At 48.0% G+C, this 23597-nt stretch overlaps 1 protein-coding gene across 1 annotated transcript in view; it reads right to left on the bottom strand.

The window, feature by feature from the left end:
- Hunk (hormonally up-regulated Neu-associated kinase) overlaps positions 1–23052 on the bottom strand; it is a 112453-nt gene extending 89401 nt beyond the window's left edge. The window contains exon 1 of the mRNA XM_021184998.2: positions 22201–23052. Within this exon, the coding sequence (XP_021040657.1) occupies positions 22201–22461 (261 nt within the window). The 5' untranslated portion in view covers positions 22462–23052. The remainder of the gene's footprint in view (positions 1–22200) is intronic.
- Between the last annotated feature and the right edge of the window lie 545 nt (positions 23053–23597).

Genomic DNA, 23597 nt, shown 5'->3' with positions numbered 1-23597 from the left:
CTGTGTCTAGCTAGAAACAGGTGCTGCGGCATTTGGACCTGATGAATTTATCATAGAGCAGAGTGAAGTGAGGGGAAGGCTGTGAGGGGAACTCAAAAGCTTCCTGCATGAAGAAGGAAGAGGTGGGAGGATCTAGTTCGAAAACTCTCTCAGTAACCAGCCAAAGTTGTCCGCCGTGATGGGTGCTACGACTTTGGCATTCGGAGCGCGTAAGCACGGTGTCTGTCTGCTGCTATCACAAAACCCTGAGCAGCTTAGACGGCAGAAATGCACTGTCTCCCAGTTAGAACGGTCAGAAGCCCACGATGCAGACAGAGTGGATTTCTGCTGAGGCTTCTCTCTCCCCCCAGCTGTAGATGGCTACCCGGAGTCTCTTCTTCCTCTGGTCTTGTCTCTGTGCACACATCTCTACCAAGTTTCCTCTTTTGGAAGAGAAGGCACTGCATTGGATTAGGGCAGTCCATATGATTCCAGTTTCCCTTCCTTCTTAAAGACAACCTGAGATACATTCAGAGGTACTAAGAATTCAGACTTTAATAAAGCAATTTTAGCAGGGGCCCAACTCAGCCTTGACAAATGCAAGACTGGAGAGGGACCAGGTGTCCCCCTCCTTCATCTGAGCTTCCCTGTACACATGCCCAGAGTGACAGTCCCCAGCAGCCACCTAAGCACACAGAGCCCCAGCTCTCAAGCCTTTCTGGAAGGCAAAGCCTTGCTGAGTGACTGGGCTTGCTCCTGGGCCCAGGGAGGCACCAGGGAGAAGCGGCCCACCCAGCTGCGTGTGATAAATCAGAAGTTGCATTCGCAGCACCAAAATGTTCCTCTGTCACAAAGAGATGGATGAGCCTCTCAGGTTACACACCAAAGGAACCCAAAACCACCAAATTCCTTTCCCAGAAAGAAAGAAAGAAAAAAAAATCCCAGTTCAGAGGCTCTGGCTTTCCATTCTCTCCCCTTGCATGTCACCGTCACAGCCCTGATTAAACTGTCACCATGTTCATTCATCCATGGACGGAGCCATGAGGAGTGAGGGGGGCTGAGCAGCCAGCACTTTGAGATTTTTCTTCATCAAATACACAGACTGAGGTCTCTCACACCTTGTTTGAATTGTGTCTGGAACTCCTGCCACACTACAAGTCTGAGCCTTGAGTCCCTCCATTATCCTGATGAGTGAAGACTCAAGAGAGAAGGCAGCAGGTCAGAAGGCCCATGGCAGTTTCTTTTAGACTCTGTTTGTTCCAGAAGATGGGGTATGTCCGGTCTGTTGGACAGTGAGCAACACACACTAAACATGGTTCCCCTTCCAGAGCCTTCCCCCTCCTTCGCTGCCTATTCTAGAGGAAGCCACAAAATAGGCTTTGTCAAAGCAGAGAGAGGCCAGGACTGACACTGGCCGGTTTTTACTTACAGTTCGATAAAGCTGTGTTCCTAACACAGCTGAGCTGTCTCTAATTTATACAAAAGCCCACACAGGTGATTAGCACAAACTCTACATGTAGAAAGAAACTATAGATGTTTGAGTTGGAAGGAGCGGGAAGGAAAAGAAAGAAGGAAGGAAGGGAGGGAAGAAGGGAGGGAGAGAGGGAAGGATGGAGGAAGGGAGAGGGGGAAGGAGGGAGAAAGGGAAGGAGGAAGAAAGGGAAGGAAGGAGAAGGAAGGGAGGGAGAGCGATGGCCCAGCAGAGAAGAGCACTGGCTGCTCTTATACAGGAAGGACCTGAGTTCTTAGCACCCATAATGGAAAGCTCACACCCACTTGTAATGTCAGCCCCAGGGGATACGATGCTGCTTTCTGGCATCTGCAGACACAGGCACTCACATGCACACATCCACAGAGAGACACACATGCATGCTCACAACTACAAAAGCAGAAAGGAGTTCACCAGCACAGCTGTGTGTCTTGTTTTCGTTCAATTACAATGGGGACAGTTCCCGGGTGTGACCACTCTGACTCTTCAGTCTCTCTGCCAAATGATTTTTCACTTAAAAAAAATAAAATAAAATTATTTAACCATACTTAATTTTATACCTAGCCATACATTCTATGTATTAAGTAATACTATAGCAAAATGATTTGATGTCATTTTAAACAGAACAAGAAGGGGAAAGAGTTCAGGCTACCTTATCGTAAATGACTTTTTGGTAGAGAAATATTAATACAGCAGACTTCACCAGAAGGGTGCCTTTTCCAGGGATACAGACAGAGCCTCGTGGTGCAGGGACCCAGTTCTTTTCTTTCTCCCACTTCTTTCTTCCCGTCCCGTCCCCTAGGCCTTGGATGGCCTTCCTTTTTACAACAAAGAAGTCTTAGACATGATCTCTTTCAAATTTGACATTTAATACTTCAAACTCCAAAATTAACTTTAATTCAAGACGTGTTCGTGTCCCACAGGCAACAGGAAACAATCAATATCCCGTCTCCATCCTGGGACAATTGGCGGCCACATGCAGCCAGAGAGGTACAAGAGCAAAATGGCCTTGTGGGAGGGGAGAATGAGGGCATTGTGGGATTGGAAACAGAACTCCAGGAAACTCCAGTACAAGATCCCATTCTCCTATCCAGGACCCTGCTGTCAGTGGAGGTCTCATAAGGTCCAGGGGCTTCTAAGCAGGGGTCAGCTAAAGGCAGCACACACTGGAAATGCCCAGCTGCCTGTTGAGGAAAGAGGAAGCCATCAAATCAAAATCACATTCGACGACGCAGCCCCAACCCTACAACTCCGGTCACTGGGGCAAAAGTATCTATAAATTTCATTCTTAATTACTTGTTGGAAAGAAGTCTCTACCGTTAAATGGGCCATAAAGGTGACTAAGAGGTGAGGCCAGTAAGGTTCAGTGGTCATCCCTGGTGTGCTGTCATGAATCCTAGAAAGGCAAGGGACACCACCTACCCACACACACACAACACACCAGATGCCTAAAAAGAGCAGAAAGTAAGAACCAGGGGACAGAGAAGCCCCTTCCCCAGGCAGAGAATGGAGGCTGCCAAGAGGCTCATGGCACAGGCAGATACGAGGGGTGTGGAAGCTGAGGAATGCAGACATGTGTGTCCCTGCACGTCCAGAGGCATTCCTGCCCTGGGGAGGTAACTGCTGCAGAGGTGTCCCATGATCCTCTTCACCCCCTCGCCTCTATCCTCAGAGGTCAACTCCATCGTCCAGATAAACCTAGTGGGCGGTCTCTGTCTTGCTAGCTCAAGGAATCTGACCTCTAAATACCTTTAAGTTTAAAAACAGGTCTGAGGATCTAAATGAAAAGCATAAATAACTGCCATGTGTTCTCCAACACAATGATGAATATGCTTTAAGCTAATTAAGTACTCCCAAATGCAATATGCTCACTCACACAATCACACACACACACACACACATTCTCTCTCTCTCTCTCACACACACACACAACACTCACACACATACAATCTCTCTTTCACACACACACACACACACACACTCTCTCTAAGCTAAGCAATACACACTCAATTTACATATACATATGTGCATGGTTGTCACTGAATATTCATGAAGTAAATTTCACTGTGCTACAGATGGAGAAAGGGAAGTTTAAAAGGGCTTCGATACCGTACCCAAAATCACACAAGCAGAAAGTTGGGAGGCAGAAGCTGTGAACCCCCAAAGCCTGCAGGCCGCCAATATGCCACAGGTGAGGAAATATAGTCAAAGGTGCCTCCCTAACCCAGCAAAAAGGACTCTTCATGAAACAAGAAACTGGCAAGTCACGGACAATGTATAAAGCAAAGCCAGCAACTCCTTCTCTCTCTATGTAAGCTTGAAAATAAGGGGACATTAAAGAAAAGTATCGCCGGGCTGTGGTGGCGCATACCTTTAATCCTAGCACTTGGGAGGCAGAGATGGGCAGATTTCTGAGTTCAAGGCCAGCCTGGTCTACAAAGTGAGTTCCAGGACAGCCAGGGCTACACAGAGAAACCCTGTCTCAGAAAACAAAAAAACAAAAGAAAGAAAGAGAGAAAGAAGAGAGAAAGAAGAAAGAGAGAAAGAAAGAGAGAAAGGAAGAAAGAAAGAAAGAAAGAAAGAAAGAAAGAAAGAAAGAAAGAAAGAAAGAAAGAAAGAAAGAAAGAAAAGTATCAACTGGTTGGCTAAAGAAAACAAAGCAAAACCTCGATGGACCTTTGCCAAAAAGTCATCAACTGAATCAGAAAGAAAGCAAGTGACTAAGTAGAAGATAATAGCTACAACACAATAAAAATAAAGCTAATATCTTTAATATGGAAATAGCCAGTAACTGCCATATGGGAGAAATGTGGTAGAAACCATTAACAATATAGCAAGACACATATTCTAAAAGTCAGCTCCATACAATGTTGCCATGAAGCAGAATCCTTCTGAATTGCAATTTGGTAATATATCAAAACCCTTCAAAGTATTGTTCCTAAGAAATGGCTCAGAGAGACAGTCCCAAGGACAGTCACAGCAGTGTTGTTTATACAGGGGCAATCTTGAAGCAATCCCAACTTTTCAATACTACAGTAACTTCAAATATTTAAATGTATCACAAAACATCACACTTTAAAAGAGGATTTAACAGTGTTGCAAAGCACTAAATTTTCAGTAAAATTTGGGGTACTTACAAAATAGAATGAACAGTGGATATCAATGTTGAAATCAAAGGGGAAAGGAAGGTCAGCAGTATCCATAACTAATACATGTGTATACATGTAACTCCATGTAACTGATACAACATGCTTGCACATGTAACTAAAACATGTATGTGCATGTAACTACAAGTAACTAATAATATGTGTATGTGCATGTAACTGCATGTTACTAATAACACATGCATGTGCATGTAACTCCATGTTACTAATAACACATGCATGTGCATGTAACTGCATGTTACTAATAACACATGCATGTGCATGTAACTACACATTACTAATAACACATGCATGTGCATGTAGGTACATGTTACTAATAATACATGCATGTGCATGTGCATGTAACTACATGTAACTAATAATACATACATATGCATATAACTACATGTAACTAATACAGGCATGTACAAGTAACTACATGTAACGTATACATGCATGTACATGCAACTACACATAACTATTATGTGTATGCAGCACATGTGAACTAAATGTTCACATTGATTTTCTCAGGAGTGTGTGACTCAAAGCAATTTTTAAAATTAACGTTGTGTTTATTTCCAATAAGAAAAGGGAGGCGTATTTAACTAAACAGGAGGAAAACATTAATGTTGTCTGTAACCGTAGGAGAGTGGATCATGAGGTTTGAAGCGCACAGCAAGAGAACGAGCTGATGATGAGAAGAGCATGCTATGTGGCTAGGAAAGAAAACCCAGGCAGCCATTAGCCCATGACCCACCTGAATGTGCTAAGAACCTCAAAAGGTATAAAGTCCTCCTGTGACTGAAGTTCACCGAAGGAAATGGTTTGTCGAAAATGCTTTCCAGGTATTCCTGTTTCAGCATTTAGGTGAGAGGCACTAATCTGTGGTATTGTATGTACTTAGCATGTATGAGCCCAAGGGTATATACTCTCAGTCCCACATACATAGTTGATCATAAGAAAAAGAGAATTAGCATTTGGCAATTTACACACACACACACACACATGCACACAGACACATATTTAAATAAATACGTTGTTGAGTGATGACCCCTTTAAAGGCAGGAAGCCACTGCTGTGTGTCTGTTGACTGGATTATTGCGCATGCTCTCTGATTCTTTGTCTGTTGCTTTAATGACTCTCTCTATACATAAAATGTATGATTAGAAAGGAGAAAAAGGGAAGAGAAGGGAGGGAGGAGGGAAGAGAAGGGAGAAAGAACAAGACAACAACTCATTTCTGAGCAGGGAAATAAAGTAATGAATTAGGCAGGAGCGCAAGAGCCACAGCACTTCCCCTCCAGAGGGAAATTTGAGTTTTATTACTTCAAATTGGCCTTGAAATTGCAACTACTGCTCACAAATGTTCGTTTTTAATAGAATAAAATGTCATCCTATGGGAACAACACTTCACAAACCTGCAGCCGTGTTTTCAAAACAAGCTCTCTTTATTGGTATTATTAAATGTAAATGTTTGACTGAGAACCCAGTCTGACGAGCTTCTCTAATTAAATTTTAACCTGGAATAAAGAATGCACTTCGAAGTCCCACTTCTGCGTGGGAGTAGGGTGATCCCAGCTGGAGGACAGACTATATACGTGAGGACAGTTGGCTTGAGGCATTGCTTTCACTGACATGGGGCTCTGATCCCACCCCACCCCACCCCATCCACACCTAACACACACACACACACACACACACACACTGCAGCCAGCCTTCACCTGTAGGAGCATTTCCTCATTCCTTGGGTCTCGAAGTCCCTTCTTGACTAAGGGAGGCCTGTGCTGGCTCCAGACAGCCCACATGAGCAAGTAGGTATAAGGGCAGCTCTGGTATAATAGTCATTATTCTAAGGATGTAACAAAAACGTGGAGAAGAAAATACATATTAAAAAAACCTGACAGGAAGCCCCCATGCTGGAGAGATACATTACAGAACACATGTAGAAACGGCCCATGCTTTCTGTATGATTGATCTATGAAGGTTCCAGGCCATCAGAAGTGGCCCACGAATATCTTAACTTTTGCTCTCTGCTCTTGCCCACTTCCTTCCTCAGAAGCGCTCTGTGAATAAATTTTTTCTGCTGCTCCTACGATTCATGTGTCCCTCTCCAGCTTCTTGTCCCAGGACACAGGACTTGGAAACCCTGGTGGTACCCAGCAGACCCTAAGACTCACGGTTAACAGGAGAGGATGCACTCCCCAGAAACTCAGGGACTTTTCTCTGTGCTACTCAAAATATGAGCTCAGAGCTTTGCAATGTGATTTGAAAACTTCACCAGGTATGGTTTGAGCCCAGCACTGGGGAGGCCGGGGAAGGTGGGTCTCTGTGAGTTCCGGCCCTGCCAGGATGACAATGGCTGTCACGCTGCTCATACAGGCAGGAGGAAATCAAAGGCATATGGACACCTGCGCCTCTTGTTCCTCTCAACTTGTCTGACCTCACCACTGGAAAATTTGATCCCCGGATTCATCCGGACCCAGGTAACTTCACAGAGAGCAGTGGCACCGGTACAGACTTCCCCTGGGAACTTTTGTGTCTTAAAAAAAAAAACAGCTTCCTTTCAGCAAGTTGCCTCCTGCTTTCTAAATCCAGTTACTGTTACTATAACCCGACTAAAAAATAAATAAAAAAGCTTCCAGCTGGCCCTCCCCAGAGCAACTTTCCCCAGGCAAGAATAGGACTTATGCCTCCTGCCGCTGTCCTTCCTAGCCAGGGCTCCTCTGATCACGTGATGAGAGGCCCGGCTTCTCTATGGCAGCATCCAGGTTCTCCTACTTAGGGGGTCTCCCGCGCTATGATGGCTTCCAGCCTCCTTCCCTCTAAAGCCCATCCCTAAAATCTTCCCATTTCTCTCTGCTGCCCACTCCTGCCCCTCCCCCACCCTCATTCCTACCCTCGGCCCCCTGTAACTTTCTTCTTGGCTGTTCCCCTCTACACGGGCACCCTGCCTGGATCCAGTATGCCACAGGAAACAGCCACTGTTTCTCCCAGTGAAATTTCCCAGGCCCCCACCGACAAACATTCAGCCCCTCCAAAATGGTGAGTGATCCCCACCACAACCACTGACTCATAGCTAAAGTAAAACCAGATTTCACTACAAGTCAGGCGAGAACACACCAAGGGGTCCCTCGTGCCTTCAAATACTCTTGAGTTACAAAAGAGGTATGGGGGGGGGGGTGGAAGTGGGCGTGGGGGAGGGGAGGGAAAGGGGGAAAGGAAGGGATGGGAGAAAGAAAGCTAGTTAGTTAGCTTGGTCCCTGGCAATCAAGGCTCCTTGTGAGTCTTGACACTTGTTGGTGAAAAGAACTTAGTCCTCACCAACTAACAGGTCTGTTGGGTTCGGTTGAGCATGCTACCCCAATACCTAGTAAGTTTGGGGGCCTTGGTCCTTGACTAACAAAGTAACTCTAGGATTGAGCAAGACCTGTTCCTGCACATTCCCAGGCAACCTGATACTCTGGGTTCAGTCAGAAGGTTAACCAAGCTGCTTTCCTTCAGCCTCAAAACTCCTTTCAGCCGTAGAGACTTCCCTCCCCACCCCCACCCCCACCCTCACGCGGTTCCCCCAACCCCTGTCTGGGGCTACACACCTGAAAGAAATATGCCCAATCACCCACACCCATCCTGGGCCCTGCAGTTTTCAGCCCCAAGTAGCAGAAGCTTCCCAGAGAATAAAAGTTTCAAACCGCCCAGACTGGCTCCTAGCCACGCCCCCCTTCTGAGGCTGAACTCTTCCCAAAGGCTCAGTAGGTCCAGATAAAAACCTCCACTCTGTCCTCAGCTCCTCTCACTGCTTAGAGGTCACCATGATGTTTCCGAGTGCGGTCACTTTGTCTATACGTTGCAGTTGTTCACAAATGTGTTCATAAATGTTGCATGCATGTAAACTGTTTTAAAGAGAGAAAATGCCGGGCGGTGGTGGCGCACGCCTTTAATCTCAGCATTTGAGAGGCAGAGGCAGGCAGATTTCTGAGTTCGAGGCCAGCCTGGTCTACAGAGTGAGTTCCAGGACAGCCAGAGCTACACAGAGAAACCGTGTCTCGAAAAACCAAACAAAACAAATAAAGAGAGAAAAATAAACCCTAAAACCTGTGGCCATGATCAAGGTTATAGAGTGCTATATACTTGATTTGAAGATCTGTGAACATGTATGAACGGGTGTGTTATGCAGGTAAAGAGGGCTGTTGTTGGTTTTAAAATATACAGGGACATCTTGGAATTTACCGATAATATCAATGCATTTTTAAATATCAACGCCTTTTTGACAATGTTACAATGTATCTCTGTAATGCACTATCATTTCCTAAGTTCTCATTTGTTTATTGATTAACAATTAACATGCATTGTAAAGTGTACTTTTGGTAGAGAAGGTTAAAGAATAAAAAAGCTTTGGAGACAATAAATTTATGTGAGAAATTATAAATAGATGATTATATGAATTATAATTCCTATGGCCAAAATTCTATTATACTGATACTAAATTGATGTCTGATGCTGTTTACGATAATAAAATTTTCTGAAGTACGGATCTGCTCTTGAGAATGTTTATAAAAATGGGCTTAGAAAAATAATTATTGTGTTCCATCCTTCTACTAAATGAGACATATAAAACCTGAGATTAGATTTCTCCAAATTGTGCTAGTTTGTAACTCTGAATGGGCAAAGCTGTCTCTTGTTGAATAGACACTGTCTAACAGTAGGAAAAATTCTGTTACAAAGAATTATGCCTACTTGAGACATTCCTGCTAAATTACAGTGATCATAAAACTTATTCTGCTGGACAAATAATTCAATCTATTTATAAATTTGGCTGCTTGGACAAAATCCTCATTGTGCCTGCGATCTTCAGTCCTCTGGACAGGGAGTTAAATAAGCGACGGCCATTAAAGATCACGAGTTCATCAAGGCTCCTTCCAGAAGAGACAAGCAAATGAATTCATTTGCTGGAGGACTTCCCCAGCCTAGAAGAGAAGGACTCTATTCAAACATGTCTTCACTCCTGCTACACTTAAGAGATGTGTACCAGTTTTCTGGGTTGTTCCTCAGTGTAAAAGGATGGCGATCTTGATTCTGCCCAGACTATAGAAAAGAATGGCTTCGTGTTCTTCCTGCAACCCAGTTTTTCATATAGCTGTCTGCTTACCCAGAGCCCACTCTGGTATCTGAAAACAGTCGAAAGTGTCGCTGTCTTTGTGAATGTACCTTACGATTACACAGTATAATTTGTATACAAAGAAATCTCATTTGAAATAGACCCCCCCAAAAAAGCTTACTTTAAATATACCAAAAGAAATCCCATTTGGGGATACAAATATATGTATTTTTATATAAGAAACACTTTTGTGCGTGTTTGTGTGTGTGTGTGTGTGTGTGTGTGTTCATGGGAGCACATGGAAGTCAGAGGACCACTTGTGAGTGTCAGTTTTCTCCTTCCTTCACACAGCTCATGGAGATTGGATTCAGGTTGCCAGGCTTGGCAGCAAGCACTTTGATCCATCATTTTGCCAGTCCAGTCCCATATTTTATATCCAAATTCTTACAGCCAAAAACCTTTTCCTATTAAGAAAAGTAGTAAGCAGGCCCAGGCCATTTCCTACAGTTAGGGACACCTAGAGATTTAAATGAACTCTCCTAGTGTAAATTAGAGGCTGTTTTTAGGCCTTTGACACACACTATGCTTTATATTTTTTATTTTGTTTTATTTTAGTATTAGGTATAATACTAACAATATAAAAATCAGGCTTATCTTGAAGGCTAACAGAGCAATGATCCAGGAAATCCTTCCTCCATGGCTATGGGAGCCATTTTTCTGACCTGATAATTCAGTGTCACCCTCATCAGATCTGAGGAATGAGCTTCCTAGCAGCAGGACATGGGACAGGATCTGTCCTACTGGGCCACTGGGGAGCTTCCCAGGAGAGGCTACACCAGTGTCTGCGCCCTTCAGAAAGCTGCATCGGGCTGCCATGCTTCTCAAAGTGTGCGGAGCTGGAAGAACATTACAGGCCCAAAGCCAAGGGTTATACCTTGAGCTACCTTAGCCTTAAAACAAAGTAATCAACAACAAAAAGAGTCAATCTATTGCCGTTATCATCAAGTGGCTTAACAGCCTTGCAACCGCATCAAAATAACTTAATGATGTCAGCTCTAGGGGGAGCTGTGACAACCGTAGAAATCTACCTGTTCCCTGCAATAGTCGAAGATCAACCCAACCGCTTCCGTCAGTCTCCTCTTTGTCTTCTGCCCACACTTGGCAACAAATACAACTCAAATTGATTCCACAGCTCTTCACAGGCATCCAGACAGACCTGTGGTTATTCGTTTACTCATAGTTTTTATTTTCATGTCCATCCACCCCTCTCCAATCCCTCTGCTAAGTCGGTTCATGCAGACCACCATAAGGTAAATAAATATACCATATGTATTTGTGTAGACAAGGCCCTCCTGGTCTATGAATATTGATTGGTACCAGCCTCTTAACCATCACTCCAAGCTGGGGAGGCTTCCAAGATGCCTTAAGAGTTTCAGGAAGCGGCTAGAGGTTAACGATGGCACTCATCCTCTCTCTGTCCCTCCTCCCTCTTTTCCCTCCTTTTCTTTTATACAGACAAACAGGGTGGAGATGTTAGATCCCAGACCAGTCACTGCTAAGGCAGTGCCAAAACGCAGCTGAGCATCCTCACTCCACTCACATAGCTGAGTGGTCTCACCCTAGGACTCCATTCTCTTGGTGACATGCATTCAGTAAGTGGGACTCTCCTTCACACTTCTCAACAAATCCTCAGGACCACACATTCCTTCCTCAAAATACAGAAGTTCCTGTGCCTCCCCCCCACCCCAAGAGCCAACCTGTACTGTGGAGTACTCATCAATCACACGGCAAGAAGCCACCATCCTCTGAATCTGTAAGGAGGGACCTCACTCTGCCATGTGGACCTGAACCCCTCTGTTCCCCTGCCGTCTGCTGTCGGTGGCATTAGTGACTCTTCCTGTAAGTCTCTTACCCAAAAAGACAGCCCTCCTCCTTGGCCTCTTTGGACCTCAAATCCAAGACTTCCACATTGGGAAAAGGAACACATATGCCCACCCACCCAATCCGTCCTTGGAGGATTGTTTTAAACAGAGGGCAGGAGGCATGCATAGGTAAGCAGTCCTAGTTCAGGTGTGGTCCTTGTCACCCAGGGTCGACCAGTCAGGGTCTCAGCTCCAGAAGGTCTTGAAAGTTACTCTGACAAGCTATCACAATGGTGTGAAACCCTTCTGGAGACACTTCCTCTTCTGGCTGGCACCTAGGCTTCAGCCTTCCCCTTTCTGCAGCAGAGATTACAGGGGAGCTTTTAATCCTTGGGGTCTATTGTTTCAACCAAAGGGAGAGACCTAATGTCTCCCCTCAGAGTATCTCCTCTCCTAGGCAACTTACAAAAGTTGCTAGCCATCCTGTCTCTCTCTCTCCCCCCACCCCCTCCACTGCTTCCTTCCCTGAGAAACTCTGCTGCCAAAAAAGTTATATTTGTTTATGTCTATACCCAGTGTGGTATCATATAATTTATATTTAACATTATATTCATATATGTTTTTATGTACACACACCACACACAATCTCATGGTGAGCGTGTCAGGGACAGAAGCTGGGTGTTACAGATGTGGAAAATCGTCCCTTGCTCCCCAGGACCACACATGAAGGTCCCTACCCACAAGCTCTCCAGCTCTGCCTGGGGCTCTAAGCGTTCATCCCTAACGGATGAATAACGTGGTGGTTAGCAGCCTGCTGACCAACACTTTCCTTCGGAAGTGCTCATCTAACACACAGAACGTTAATGAAATGTTTTCTTGGGTGAATTTGGCTTTGTTTTCTCTGATGGGTTTCCCAAGCTTTGGGTTTTTATGTGCTAAGATCAATAGATCCCTAGGGCGCTGGACAAGCCGCAAGAGGAAACAAAGACAGGAAATGAAGACAGTAGTAACTACCACAAAATGTTCCCTGGGCAGAAGCGTCGTATCCATACAACATGAAGGACCTGGCCTGCAGCTGGTGCGACATAGACAGGCAGCTGCAGGATTCTGACCTCCGTCCTATCATGGCTTGAAGACTAAGCCTCTTCAGTGACCCTTTGTGTCCAGTGGACACTCATGCTTCCTGCCCACTCTAGAAACAAAGATCAGGTGACCCACAGAGGTGGCTCATGGAAAAACAGAGTTCAAAGGACTGGAGAGATGGCTCAGCAATTAAAAGAACATTGTTGCTCCCGCAGAGGCCCAAAGTTCAGTTCCCAGTACTGATCCGATGGCCTCTTCTGGCTTCCACAATTTCCTGCACACACATGGTATGCATAAACTCACGTAGGCAAACACACATACACACACACACACCACATTAATTAATAAATAGTGTTCAAACTGTTGCAGCAATGTGCCCTGACAACACAGAGCCACAAGACTGGAAGACACTAACTCAAGCCAAGGATGAAAGCCTGCAAAGGTCACACAGCGAATGAGACCAAATCTCATCAAATGGCTCCAAAAAAGAGGCAAGTGGAGCCCTCAGGGTTACAGAGTGTTTCGGCAAGGATCTGGGTTAGGAGACTAATAAACTTAACGGAGAAAATTATAGTCAAAGAGGCAGACTTCAAGCCTACATATGTCTCCATGGGAGACATCCAAAAAAAAAAAATGTATGTTTGCAAATAGTAACCTCTTTCATCTGCTGTAGCGTTGGTTCAGTCTCTGGGAAGAGCCGAGGGACCAAGAACGGTGCGAAGACACCACAGAATGGGTGTCTCCTGTCTGATCCTGTCACTCTAATAACCGGTTAACGATCTTAACAAATCTCTATAGAAAGCACAGTATTGTTGGGGCCATGGTTTTCTTCAGAGTGTCAGCCCAGCAAATGGATCAACCCCAGACATGGCCAGAAACATGGGGGCGAGGAGAATGACCATGAGTGACAGCTGACAACCTGACGGCTCAGAAAGCCCTCCCCTCATCCTCAAGTGAGGCAACTTCTCCTAGGGAGGAGACAGAGGTGAACATCCACTCACCCTAGATGGGCACCAGCGATAGACCAAAGTACAATTTCACCAAAGCCCATTTTAGTGAGATCAAGGAGTCACGAGTGAGGGGTTTCTCACAGGGTAACCCCCAAAACAGCAGCATCGCTGTAAAGTCCTGTTCCATCACAGATGGTGACCCCATTGAAGTTACACCATGGAGTTCTGATTTTTAATTAACCCTTTCTTCTTTTATGCACCCCAAATCTCCCGGGATCATTTGCGGCTGTCGGAAAGGGACAGGAAACAATGGCTGGAGTCTTGGGGGAGTTTCCTGACTCTCCTCTCCTACATATTATACTGGTGAGTGTTTGTTAAAGGCTCTACTGCCATTATCTCAGGCCTGGCTTGCACTGTCTTGTTCTGCTCTTGTTGCTATGGCTACCGGGCAAAGTCCAAGATGGCATCTTGTTATACCCAGAAGGAAAGGTGCTCTACAACACCCGGGAAGATCAAAGCATTCTTTGTCCATCATGAGCCCTAGTGAATGCCCTGTGTGTGCCCGAGGGGACTCTTGGCATCAGGAACAGGGCAGTGGGTCTCCTCTTCATGAGGCTTATTATGGTCTCGTGAGGAGGCGAGTTCATGACAGCATCCAGACCATGGATGACGTGAATGCATCAATAAGAGCCCCACTGCGCCCCTCCCATTCGCAGATGAGAGGCTGGGCTCTCCACAGCTCTCAGAGACAAGGTCTTTAGAGATGTTATGGAGTTGGGGGTGGGGTTACTAGAGGGGAAGCTGACCTCTTCCTTCTTGGGATACCTTACTGAGCATGAGTGGAGGTTTCTTACAGGGTGACCCCCCCAAAACAGCAAGTACCCCAAAAAGAGAAAGGTGATCGGAGACACAAATGACTAAAACTCGGAAAGACACAGAGGGAAGACAGTTGTCTACAAGCCAAGGAACAAGGTCTCAGAAAGAGAGAGAGAGAGAGAGAGAGAGAGAGAGAGAGAGAGAGAGAGACTCTTCCCCACAGCTTTCAGAAGGAACCACCCTCACCAACCCTGATCTCCAGCACTCTCTTGCTCTCCTAGTCCCTGGGAACACATTCCTGTCTTCCAAAGGGTCAGCTTGCCAGGAAATCACCTGTGACATCTTCAATGACCTAAGATGTAGCAGATTGAACTACAGGGCATACCCCCCACGCAGCTTCAAGTCCTGCCTTTAGGCACGTCACTCTCAACCTTCCTAATCCTGTGTCTCTTTCATACAGTCCCTCATGATACAGTGACCCCCCCAACCATAAATTTTTTTTTTGTGATTACTTCATACATCATTTCGCTACTGTTAGGAGGCATAACATAAATATCCGAGACGCAAACCCTTTGAAAGGGTCGTTTGAACCCCCAAGGGGCGGCGTACCAAAGGGGTCAGGACCCACAGGTTGAGAAACAAGTGTCCCAGTGGCCTATGAATATGGTCTTGTTTGTAAATGGAGTCTTTGTGGATGTAATCAAGTTAAAAGGAGGCAAAACTAGATTAGAATGGATTCTAAACCCAGTGATGGGTGCCTTTATTGCAAGAAGGAAGCGACTCAGCCAGGAGACATCCTGAGAACAACACCACAGGAAAAGGGAGACAAGAGGTTGGCAGGCCATGTTAACAAGCCTGGGTTACAGAGGTGCTCCAGCACCGAGAACCAAAAGAAGCAAAGAACCTCTGGAGGGTGGGTGCCTCTTTCTTCCCAGGCTTCATTCTGGACTCTAATCTCCAGCCATGCGACACAAAAAATATCTGTTGCTTCAGCCACCTAATCTGTGGTAACTTGTCACAGCCACCTTAGCAAACTAATAGAGAAAGTCAGAAAGAAAAGCCACTCAAGGCATGCCTCTGCTGAGTCACTGCAGTTAAAGACGCTGAAGGGGGGGTGCTCACCTGTGCAGAAACCCGCTGCCGGCACTTGAGGAGAAAATGCATAAAAGATCCCAAATCCACCGGTAAATATAAGCCACAGTGCTGGTGCTCAACACGAGGACTCTGGAATTTGCCAGCATCACCCACTGAGTGTGATTTCCAGGCTCTGATTTTCTACACTTTTCTGCTTGGTCTCGTAAGGTAGACTAGAACATCTTGGGAGACTGGAGGATATTGGGAAGAATAGAATCCCCACCCAGGAGTCTGGTTGAAAACTCTCACCAGCTGAGAGTCAAGGATGCCAGCACAGTTAACATTTGCTGTGAAGTCTGTCTGTGTAGAGATAATGCCCCTTTTACAGAGAGAGACATCTTAAGGATGTTAAGATAACAATGAACCATTGAGGGCTGGAGAGATGGCTCAGTGACTAAGAACACTGGCTGCTCTCCCAGAGGACCTGGGTTCAATTCCCAGCACCCACATGGCAACTCACAACTGTCAGTAACTCCAGTTCCAGGGGATCCCACACCCTCACACAGACATATATCCAGGCAAAACACCAATGCACGTAAAATAAAAATAAATAACTCATTAAAAAGTAAAATAAATTAATGAACCATGCTTAAGGTCTAAAGCAGATATGGCCCTTCCCTGTATATCCCTCCATTCCATGCTGGAAGCCAGCCTGTTCTAGAAACTTCACAAAGAATCTCCATCTACAGTAAAAGACAGGTTTTAACCCCCTGTGGAACCCTCACGACACATGGCTTTACCAGACTGCCATCCCACCCAAGGCATCTAGAGGGCCACCCTAAAATCATAGTTTCATCCCTTGAAAAAAAGGGGGAGGAAAGGGGGAGGGCCTTCTCAGCAACCTTCGCAGACATAACTTGAAAGCTGCCAACATCCTATGTACGACTGTTGCTGTGATGAGCTGTCCCTTGAGAAGCCTACACACCCACGTGGGTGTGTACTCTCCTCTCCTTAAGCACCTCTCCACTGACCTCATATTTAAGAATTTTGTGTGTGCATTTGTCTGGGTGTATACACGTGTTCACCTGTGTGGGCACAGGAAAGCCTGGGGTTGGCATCAAGTGTCTTCTCAGTCGCTCTCCACTTTACTTCTTGAGGCTACAAGTATGCTCATCTCTTCAGCTAGCCTGGCTCATCAGCTTGCTCTGTGGAGTCTCTGTCTCTGCCTTCTCCTTGCTAAGATACCAGATGAACTACCACACCCAGCTGGCTTTTAGGTGAGCTCTGTAGATCCCAACTTTGACCTTAACATTTGCACAGCAAGCACTCTCTAACTGAGCTATCTCCCCGGCCCTAAAATTTTAGTCTGTGTGTGTGTGTGTGTGTGTGTGTGTGTGTGTGTGTGTGTGTGTGTTTGGGGGCATATGTGCCCTGGTACACCTATGGAGGTCGAAGGACAACTTGCAGAAGTCAGTTCTTTTCTTCCATCTTGTGGACCCCAGAGATTAGACTCAGATCACCAGTCTAGGCATCAAGCATCTGTACCTACACCTGAGCCCACCCCCGAGCCATTTTCCAGCCCTAAATTCTCCCTAATAAAGTTCAACTCTGCTTCTTGCTTCATCCTGAGACTCCATTCTGCACTCATGCCAAGAATCCAGCATCTGGGTTGAAGCCTCAGGATGTACCTTTCTGTTGCTGGTGATCTTACTATCCAACCACACTCCCGTGAGAGAGCAGAGAACCCACAGTAGGACAGCATCTGAGTATGGCAGGGCCTGGGCGGAGCAAAGGGTGAGGCTGGCGTGGCTCAGTCAGTATGAGGGCTTGCCTAGGCTCAGTCAGTACGAGGGCTTGCCTATCATGCACAAAGGCCTGAGTTTGCTCACCGTGGTGGTTCGGATGAGAATGGCCGTCATAGGCTCATGTATTTGAATATTTGATTCCCAGTTGGTGGAACTGTTTTGGAAGGATTCAGAGGTGTGTCACCAGCAGTAAGCTTTTGAAGTCTCCAAAGCCCGGGGCCCAGTGCAGTCTCTCCTTCTCTGCCTCCTCACATGTAGGCTATCAGCAACTGCCCCAGTACCACTCATGCCTGCATGTCACCATGCTCTCTGCCATGATGGTTATGAATTCACCCTCTGAGACTGTAAACAAGCCCTTTGCCTTGGTCATGGTGTCTTTCACCACAATATAACAATAACTAAGACAATCTCTATCACTAGATAAACCAGGCATGGCATGGTGGCAGATACCCATAATCCTGTACTGTAGAGGTAGAGAAAGGAGGGCCAGGCAAGCAGCTCAAGGTCACTTTTCCCAATGAATCGTTGAGAGGGACAACAAACTTCAGCCCAAATGCTAATTTATACCCAGGCCATCAACCCAACCGGCCCATGTGGCTAAGCGCTCTCTACGCCTCCTGGGAAGATAATCGCCGCTCTGGTTGATGCTACATCTCTAGAATAGCCAGAGCCATGCAGACATGGATGGGCCCACAGACCTGAGTCAGATTAGTAAGTAGAACGGGGACACCTGCAGAGAAAATGCAAGGTGCGCTCCTCCTCGTGGGCGCCGCTCCTCCTCGGCAGGCACAGGGCACCAGCCTGCTTAGGGATGCTGACTCATGCCATCCTTTGAAGTTCTTTGGCCCTGTGTCAACGAGCACTGAGGAAGAAGCCCTACGTGCCAATTTCCACCGTTCCTCCAAGTACTTCAAAAACATGAGGCGAGGCAGGAAGTTCAAAAGAGTGTGCCCACAACCTCACCACCTGTAATCCAGGAAATTATAGGCACTGCCTTGCACGCGGGACCCACAGGGCAGGTGCCTCTGAAAACTGCCTCCGTCCTCCCAAGGAGCCCCTGCTGAAGGTTAATAGGAACTTCCAGCTCTCCACGTGTGCCCTGTACCTCAGAACCGTCGCTCTTTCTCTCTCTCTCTTAAAAAGAAATACAGGATTTTAGCACCTGTTTGTTTCAGAAATACTTGCTAAAAACAGATCTGCCAAAAGGCCACCTCTAAAATTAGTCGTATTTCCTGCTCCGCAAAAAAAACGTAGTAAAGGGTAATTTTAGTAACTTCTTCACTCCAGGTATCTGGTGCCGCTGCACTCTGTGAGTGATGACTTGTAACTTACTAAGCAGGCAGTCCTTGTTTTCGCCCCCAAAATAGCTCTAATGACACGTATATAAGGGGCTTTTTAAATAAAAGTCAAAGGCTAGACTGAGTTCCTTGAGTCCCTTCACTGACGGTTTCATGTACCCACCTTGGCCTCTGCATCACAGGGGAGGGTGCCAGTGCTCATTGCTCTACTGAATGCTCCAGTTGGCCTTCCAAGCCCGCTGTGCCCGAGGTGGTCTTAGACCTTCCCCACTGTGCTTCTTCACTGTGTTCATAAATATTTTTAATATTATTATACTTACTGATGGAGGGCACACACGGAAGTGCACTTGTGGAAGTCTCGAGATTACAGGAGGACATGCAGGAGTTGGTGGTTTTCTTCTTCTACCCCAAGAGTACCAGGGATGAAAGTACTTGGGTCATCAGGCTTGCCGGCACCCACCTTTAACCACCGAGCCATTTCAGTTAGATTTTACTCAACAAACAGAGGCTCTCCCATCTGTAAACGCTGCTAGCCCATACTCCTGCCCAGCAACTCTGTTCTCTATGTCAAAGCCACGGGGAATTACATTTTCAAAATCTAACAGATGATATCTCCTGGTCCAAACATCACTTCAGCCATGACTGAGAACATCGTAATTAAGAACCTCACATGATTGAGTGAATATTTATTTTTATAAAGCCAGATGGGCAGAGATTGTCTTTGCTTAAAAGCCAAAGGGAAGCAAAACTTAGGTCTCAGCCCTAAGCCATCCCTTTGTGTTCAGCAGTAAGGGGGCTATCGAGATTCGGATGGCTTCCAAGCAAACGGCTTCACGGTGGCAACAGGAGCCTCTGGGTGAGACAGGACTGAGTCCTAAAGGAAAGCGGGTAAAGGAACTTGCTTGTCTTCTGGACTCAGCCTGGAATTCCTAGCAAACCCAGGAGGATTTTTATCCAAAGCGTTCTGGAAATGTGCACCTTACCAAACACACCACCAACCACCCACACGGCCTCAGACGCCTTCAATCGAGCAAGAGTCTAGATTTAACCACAAATCAACCAAAATAAAACGCATGCTTTGATAAGAGTGGCTCTGGAGCAGACGGAATGTGAGATGGTGCCCTCGTCTTCCCTTCATCCTCTGTTCCACAAACGCATTCCTCAAGATGAGCTTATTCTGGGTCCTTCTGCCCAGGTGGCTCAGGGAGGACTGAGTTCCCACCACAGGATTCATCCCTTTCTCTTAAAAGAGAAAATTGGTACCCACTAAAAAGGAGAAGAAAAGGAACTGCTTTAACTAAACCTATGCACCCTAAGAAAGTTGTGATAGGCAGGGAGGCTGGGAGCCTGGAAGCAAGCTTTCACAGAATCTGCCTTTCCTGAAGTGAAGCCCCTTGGCCTTCAGTTTAGTTTGCAAATAGCTTGAGGTAGCCTCCCCTTTTCCTCTAGCTTTGCTTTATAAAGCAAAACCCAAAAGAAAGGAGGGCCTGGGACTCAGAAACTCACCAAATGTTCTCCCTCTCCCCCTAGCCCTCTCCCCTCCCCCTCTCCTTCTCATCTCTATAATCAGCTAAAACCCACATCTATTAGTTAAGCATTAAAGGTGTAGGGTTAGGAAGATAAAAGCTATGAATAGCACCACTGTTTCTTTAAAGCTCACAGTTGAAGGAGCTAATATCCAGGTCCCTCCCTGATACTCTGTTGTCCCCAGAGAAAGGTTCCTCCTGGTTAAAGAAAAGCATAGCAGGAAAGACCAAGGTTTGCATCCCTGGCCTCTGCATTGACAACTATGGTCTTTAACTAGATCTGATCAACTGGTCCAGCGGGGGAAAAAAACCTTATATTCAACAAGCCTCCTCTCAATGCAAAGATGAACTGAGCCATCATAAAGACAGGAGGAAACGAGACCCTTCATCTAGACCCCAGTTGGGCAGAAACTCCCTGTATTTATTCCTGCTAGGCAGGAGCTAACACAGGAGTCCAGAACTGAATCAGGGCTGAACTCTGAATACCCCAGGCAGTGCAGCCAAAGACAAAAGTATTATCCCATGGGTGAAAACTGCCCTAGTGAGGAGCTGAGGTCCAGCCCAACATGGCAAGAAGCTCTAAGAAGTTCTGATCTCTTTAGAGAGGTGATGTACATAGCCAGACTGAATCCTCTAGATTTTGAGAGCAAAGTCCTTCTCCTCTCCCTGCCAGGACAGAAACGAGCTCCCTGAAATCAGTCTGCATCACTGCACCCTGACGGGACCCTCGGTGTGTTGGGCAGACAGCCCACTGCACACCAAAGAGTAAATAAACAGTCCCTTACTCCACCGAGAACAACTAGGACGGGTCTAAAGAGTTTCTCCTTTGAAGAGCTAATGTGAGTTCATACTGAAGGCTGGTTTTTTTTTTTTTCCTTGGAAATTCGGGCAAGAGACACTTTTGAAAATGACTGCTCGGTCTAACCCTGCTTACCCAGTATAAAGGGGCACCCCACTTGGAATGGCTACAGAAAAAGAAGATAAATTCTAAGGGTGATGGAACTCAGTGTTCAAATGTAGCGGTCTCCAGGACAACAGAAACCAAGAGGAAATCAAAGGTATCCAGAGGCTAGAAAATGACTAGTGTGGTGGCCCCAGACTGTCACCAGATTTCTCACAGTTCATCACTGTCACAAACCCCTAGGCTGGGCAAGGAAACCCAGAGCAGCAGGCCCCGAGGCCTTGGCCCTTGGGCTATTTGCTGCTAGGACCGGCTGAGCTCCCCTCCTCCGCCCGCGCGGACAACCCCCAGCCTGGGTGATTAGAGTATTGGGTCCCTGCAAAGATACCAGCTTGGCAGCCCAGAGCAATTCCCTGCCTGAGGCCACCCAGCCTCAAAAGTAAGTCAGCTTCTTGGGTTTCTTTTCACAAATCTAAGTTAACACCTGAGATCTGCCCGCACCCGGCCTGGCAAGAGTTCACTCTCTCTCTCACTTCTAATTAGGTCGAAGTAGTGTCCCTCCGGGTGTGGGGGAGGGGCCCCTTTCCTTTACTGTCTTCTAGAAAGATGAAAAGGTATCTGCAAACTTCTAGAGTCCAGGGCCTGTGTAGTTCTGCACCTGCCAAAAGCAGGATCATTACTCCAACAGTTGCCCCAGCTCACACGGGTGGAGAGGGGAGCTTACAGGGCCCCAACTCCCTTCCACGTCCTCGCCTGAGCCCAGGAGGGATGAAACTCTAAGCAACCTCAGACTGGCTGCCTTGCTCTCCCGCCGCACATTCCACAAGCAAAGCTGAACCCCAGCCTGGATCTAGTTCCCGCCTCTGCACTGCTCCATGCCCCTACCGCAGGACCCTCCACCACCACCTCTCCCCTCCCTTCTCTGGCGTCCGCCAGGCGGCACCCTTCCAAAACAAAACAGAAAGACAGTGCGGGGTAGCTTCGCGGGTACATCTATCTGCCCGGGTACCCCACCTCACGAACGTGAGCCCATCACCACCATCATCCATCAGTAGGTACCCGGTGGCCCACTAGGAGAGCTTGAGCGTGCGTCTAGCCACACTAGGTTGGAGAGCCAGGCTGAGTGCTCGCGGGACAGTGCTCCCGGGTCCTCCCGCCAGGCCCGCGCACCCCAGCTCACCTTTTCTCCCGTCAGCACGTGCAGCCCCTCGCGCACCTTGGCGAAGGAGCCCTCTCCCAGCTTCCTGCTGCCGATGAGGTAGTTGCCCACGCGCTTGTGGTGCTGGAAGTCCCGGAGCCGCTCGCGGGACACGCCGCTCACCCAGGCGGGCAGGAAACTTCCCTCGCAGGCCGCCGCCGGCCTGGTCGTGTCCTCCGCGCCTCCATCGCCCCCCGGTGCCGCCGGCTCGCCCAAGAGCCCGTCCCCCGCCGCTGCCGGCATCGCGCTCGCTCGGCTCCCGCGCTCGCAGCCGCCCCTCCTCCGGCTCCCGGGGCTGCCCTGGCTCCTCCTGCCGCCGCCCTGGACCCGGCCCCGCCCGGCCCGGGTCTCTGTGCTCACGCCCCCCGCGCCTCCGTGCTAGCGCCGCGCGCAGACAATAGCTGGCGACGGGGCGACCGGGGACCCGCCCCCGAGAAGTTCGTCCTCGGAGGATCGATCGCCCAGATCGCGCCCGCGGTCCCGTCTGGTGCCCCGATCGGCTGTGAGAGGGAGCAGCGGCTGCTAGTCCGAGAGGAGCACAGTCCGGTGGCGGAGTCCCCCAAGCCCGGGCGCCGCCGCCCTCTGGCCCGCCGGGTCCTCAGCGGTGCTCCCCGGGGCCGCTCCCGCCGGAGAGGAGCGCGCGGCGGGCTGCAGGCGCCCTCTGGAAGGCAGCAGAAGAAAGCCCCATTCAGTTTGAATTTGCAGAAATTTAATCCGCTCGCGGCGGCGGGGACAGAAGCGAGCTCCACTCCGCAGCTTGAGCACTTTCAAATCCCTCGTAGCCCCTCCTTCCTTGCCCGCGCGCAACAGCCGAACTCGACCCTCGCTGGAGAGGGGAGGGGAAGGGAGCGGCGGAGTGGGCGGCGAAGCCACCTGAGCGCCAGACAGGGGGACCCCGCGCGGCCGCGTAGACGCGCGCTCCCGGGCCGCCCAAGACCTGCTGCCTCCCGGGGTGCGGATCGCGCAGGTTCTGAGCTTGAGCTTTCTGGCCCTTTCGAGAGTGAATGTCCTCACCAACAGCACCCACCATAGGCAGGGGAAAGAGAAAGAGAAGCTTTGGACTGTAGCAGAGTTGGATACCCAACCCAGAACCTGGCACACAGTAGGGACTATGGAAGATGGGTGGGTGGGTACCTAGCAGGCTATGTGTCGGGGCTCGCACACATACTCGATTGCTGTTGTCCGTGGAGAAGCAGCCGCCACAGCTAACAGTAGTGGCGGCAGCTTAGGAACCAGGGCGTTTGCTGCTTGTGCGCGTTCGTTTGCCCCCTCTCTGCTTTCCTTAGAGATGATGTATTGCAGGGTGAGCCGGACCGGACCGGACCGGAGCCTCACTGCTCCTGAATGCTTTTGCTCTGCGGGCTCTGTGAGTGCACTGA

This window comes from Mus caroli, chromosome 16, assembly GCF_900094665.2.
Source record: "Mus caroli chromosome 16, CAROLI_EIJ_v1.1, whole genome shotgun sequence".
In the NCBI taxonomy this organism is placed as follows: Eukaryota; Metazoa; Chordata; class Mammalia; order Rodentia; family Muridae; genus Mus; species Mus caroli.
The sequence above is the reverse complement of the archived record's forward strand: the minus strand, read 5'-3'. Positions and strand labels throughout refer to the sequence as shown.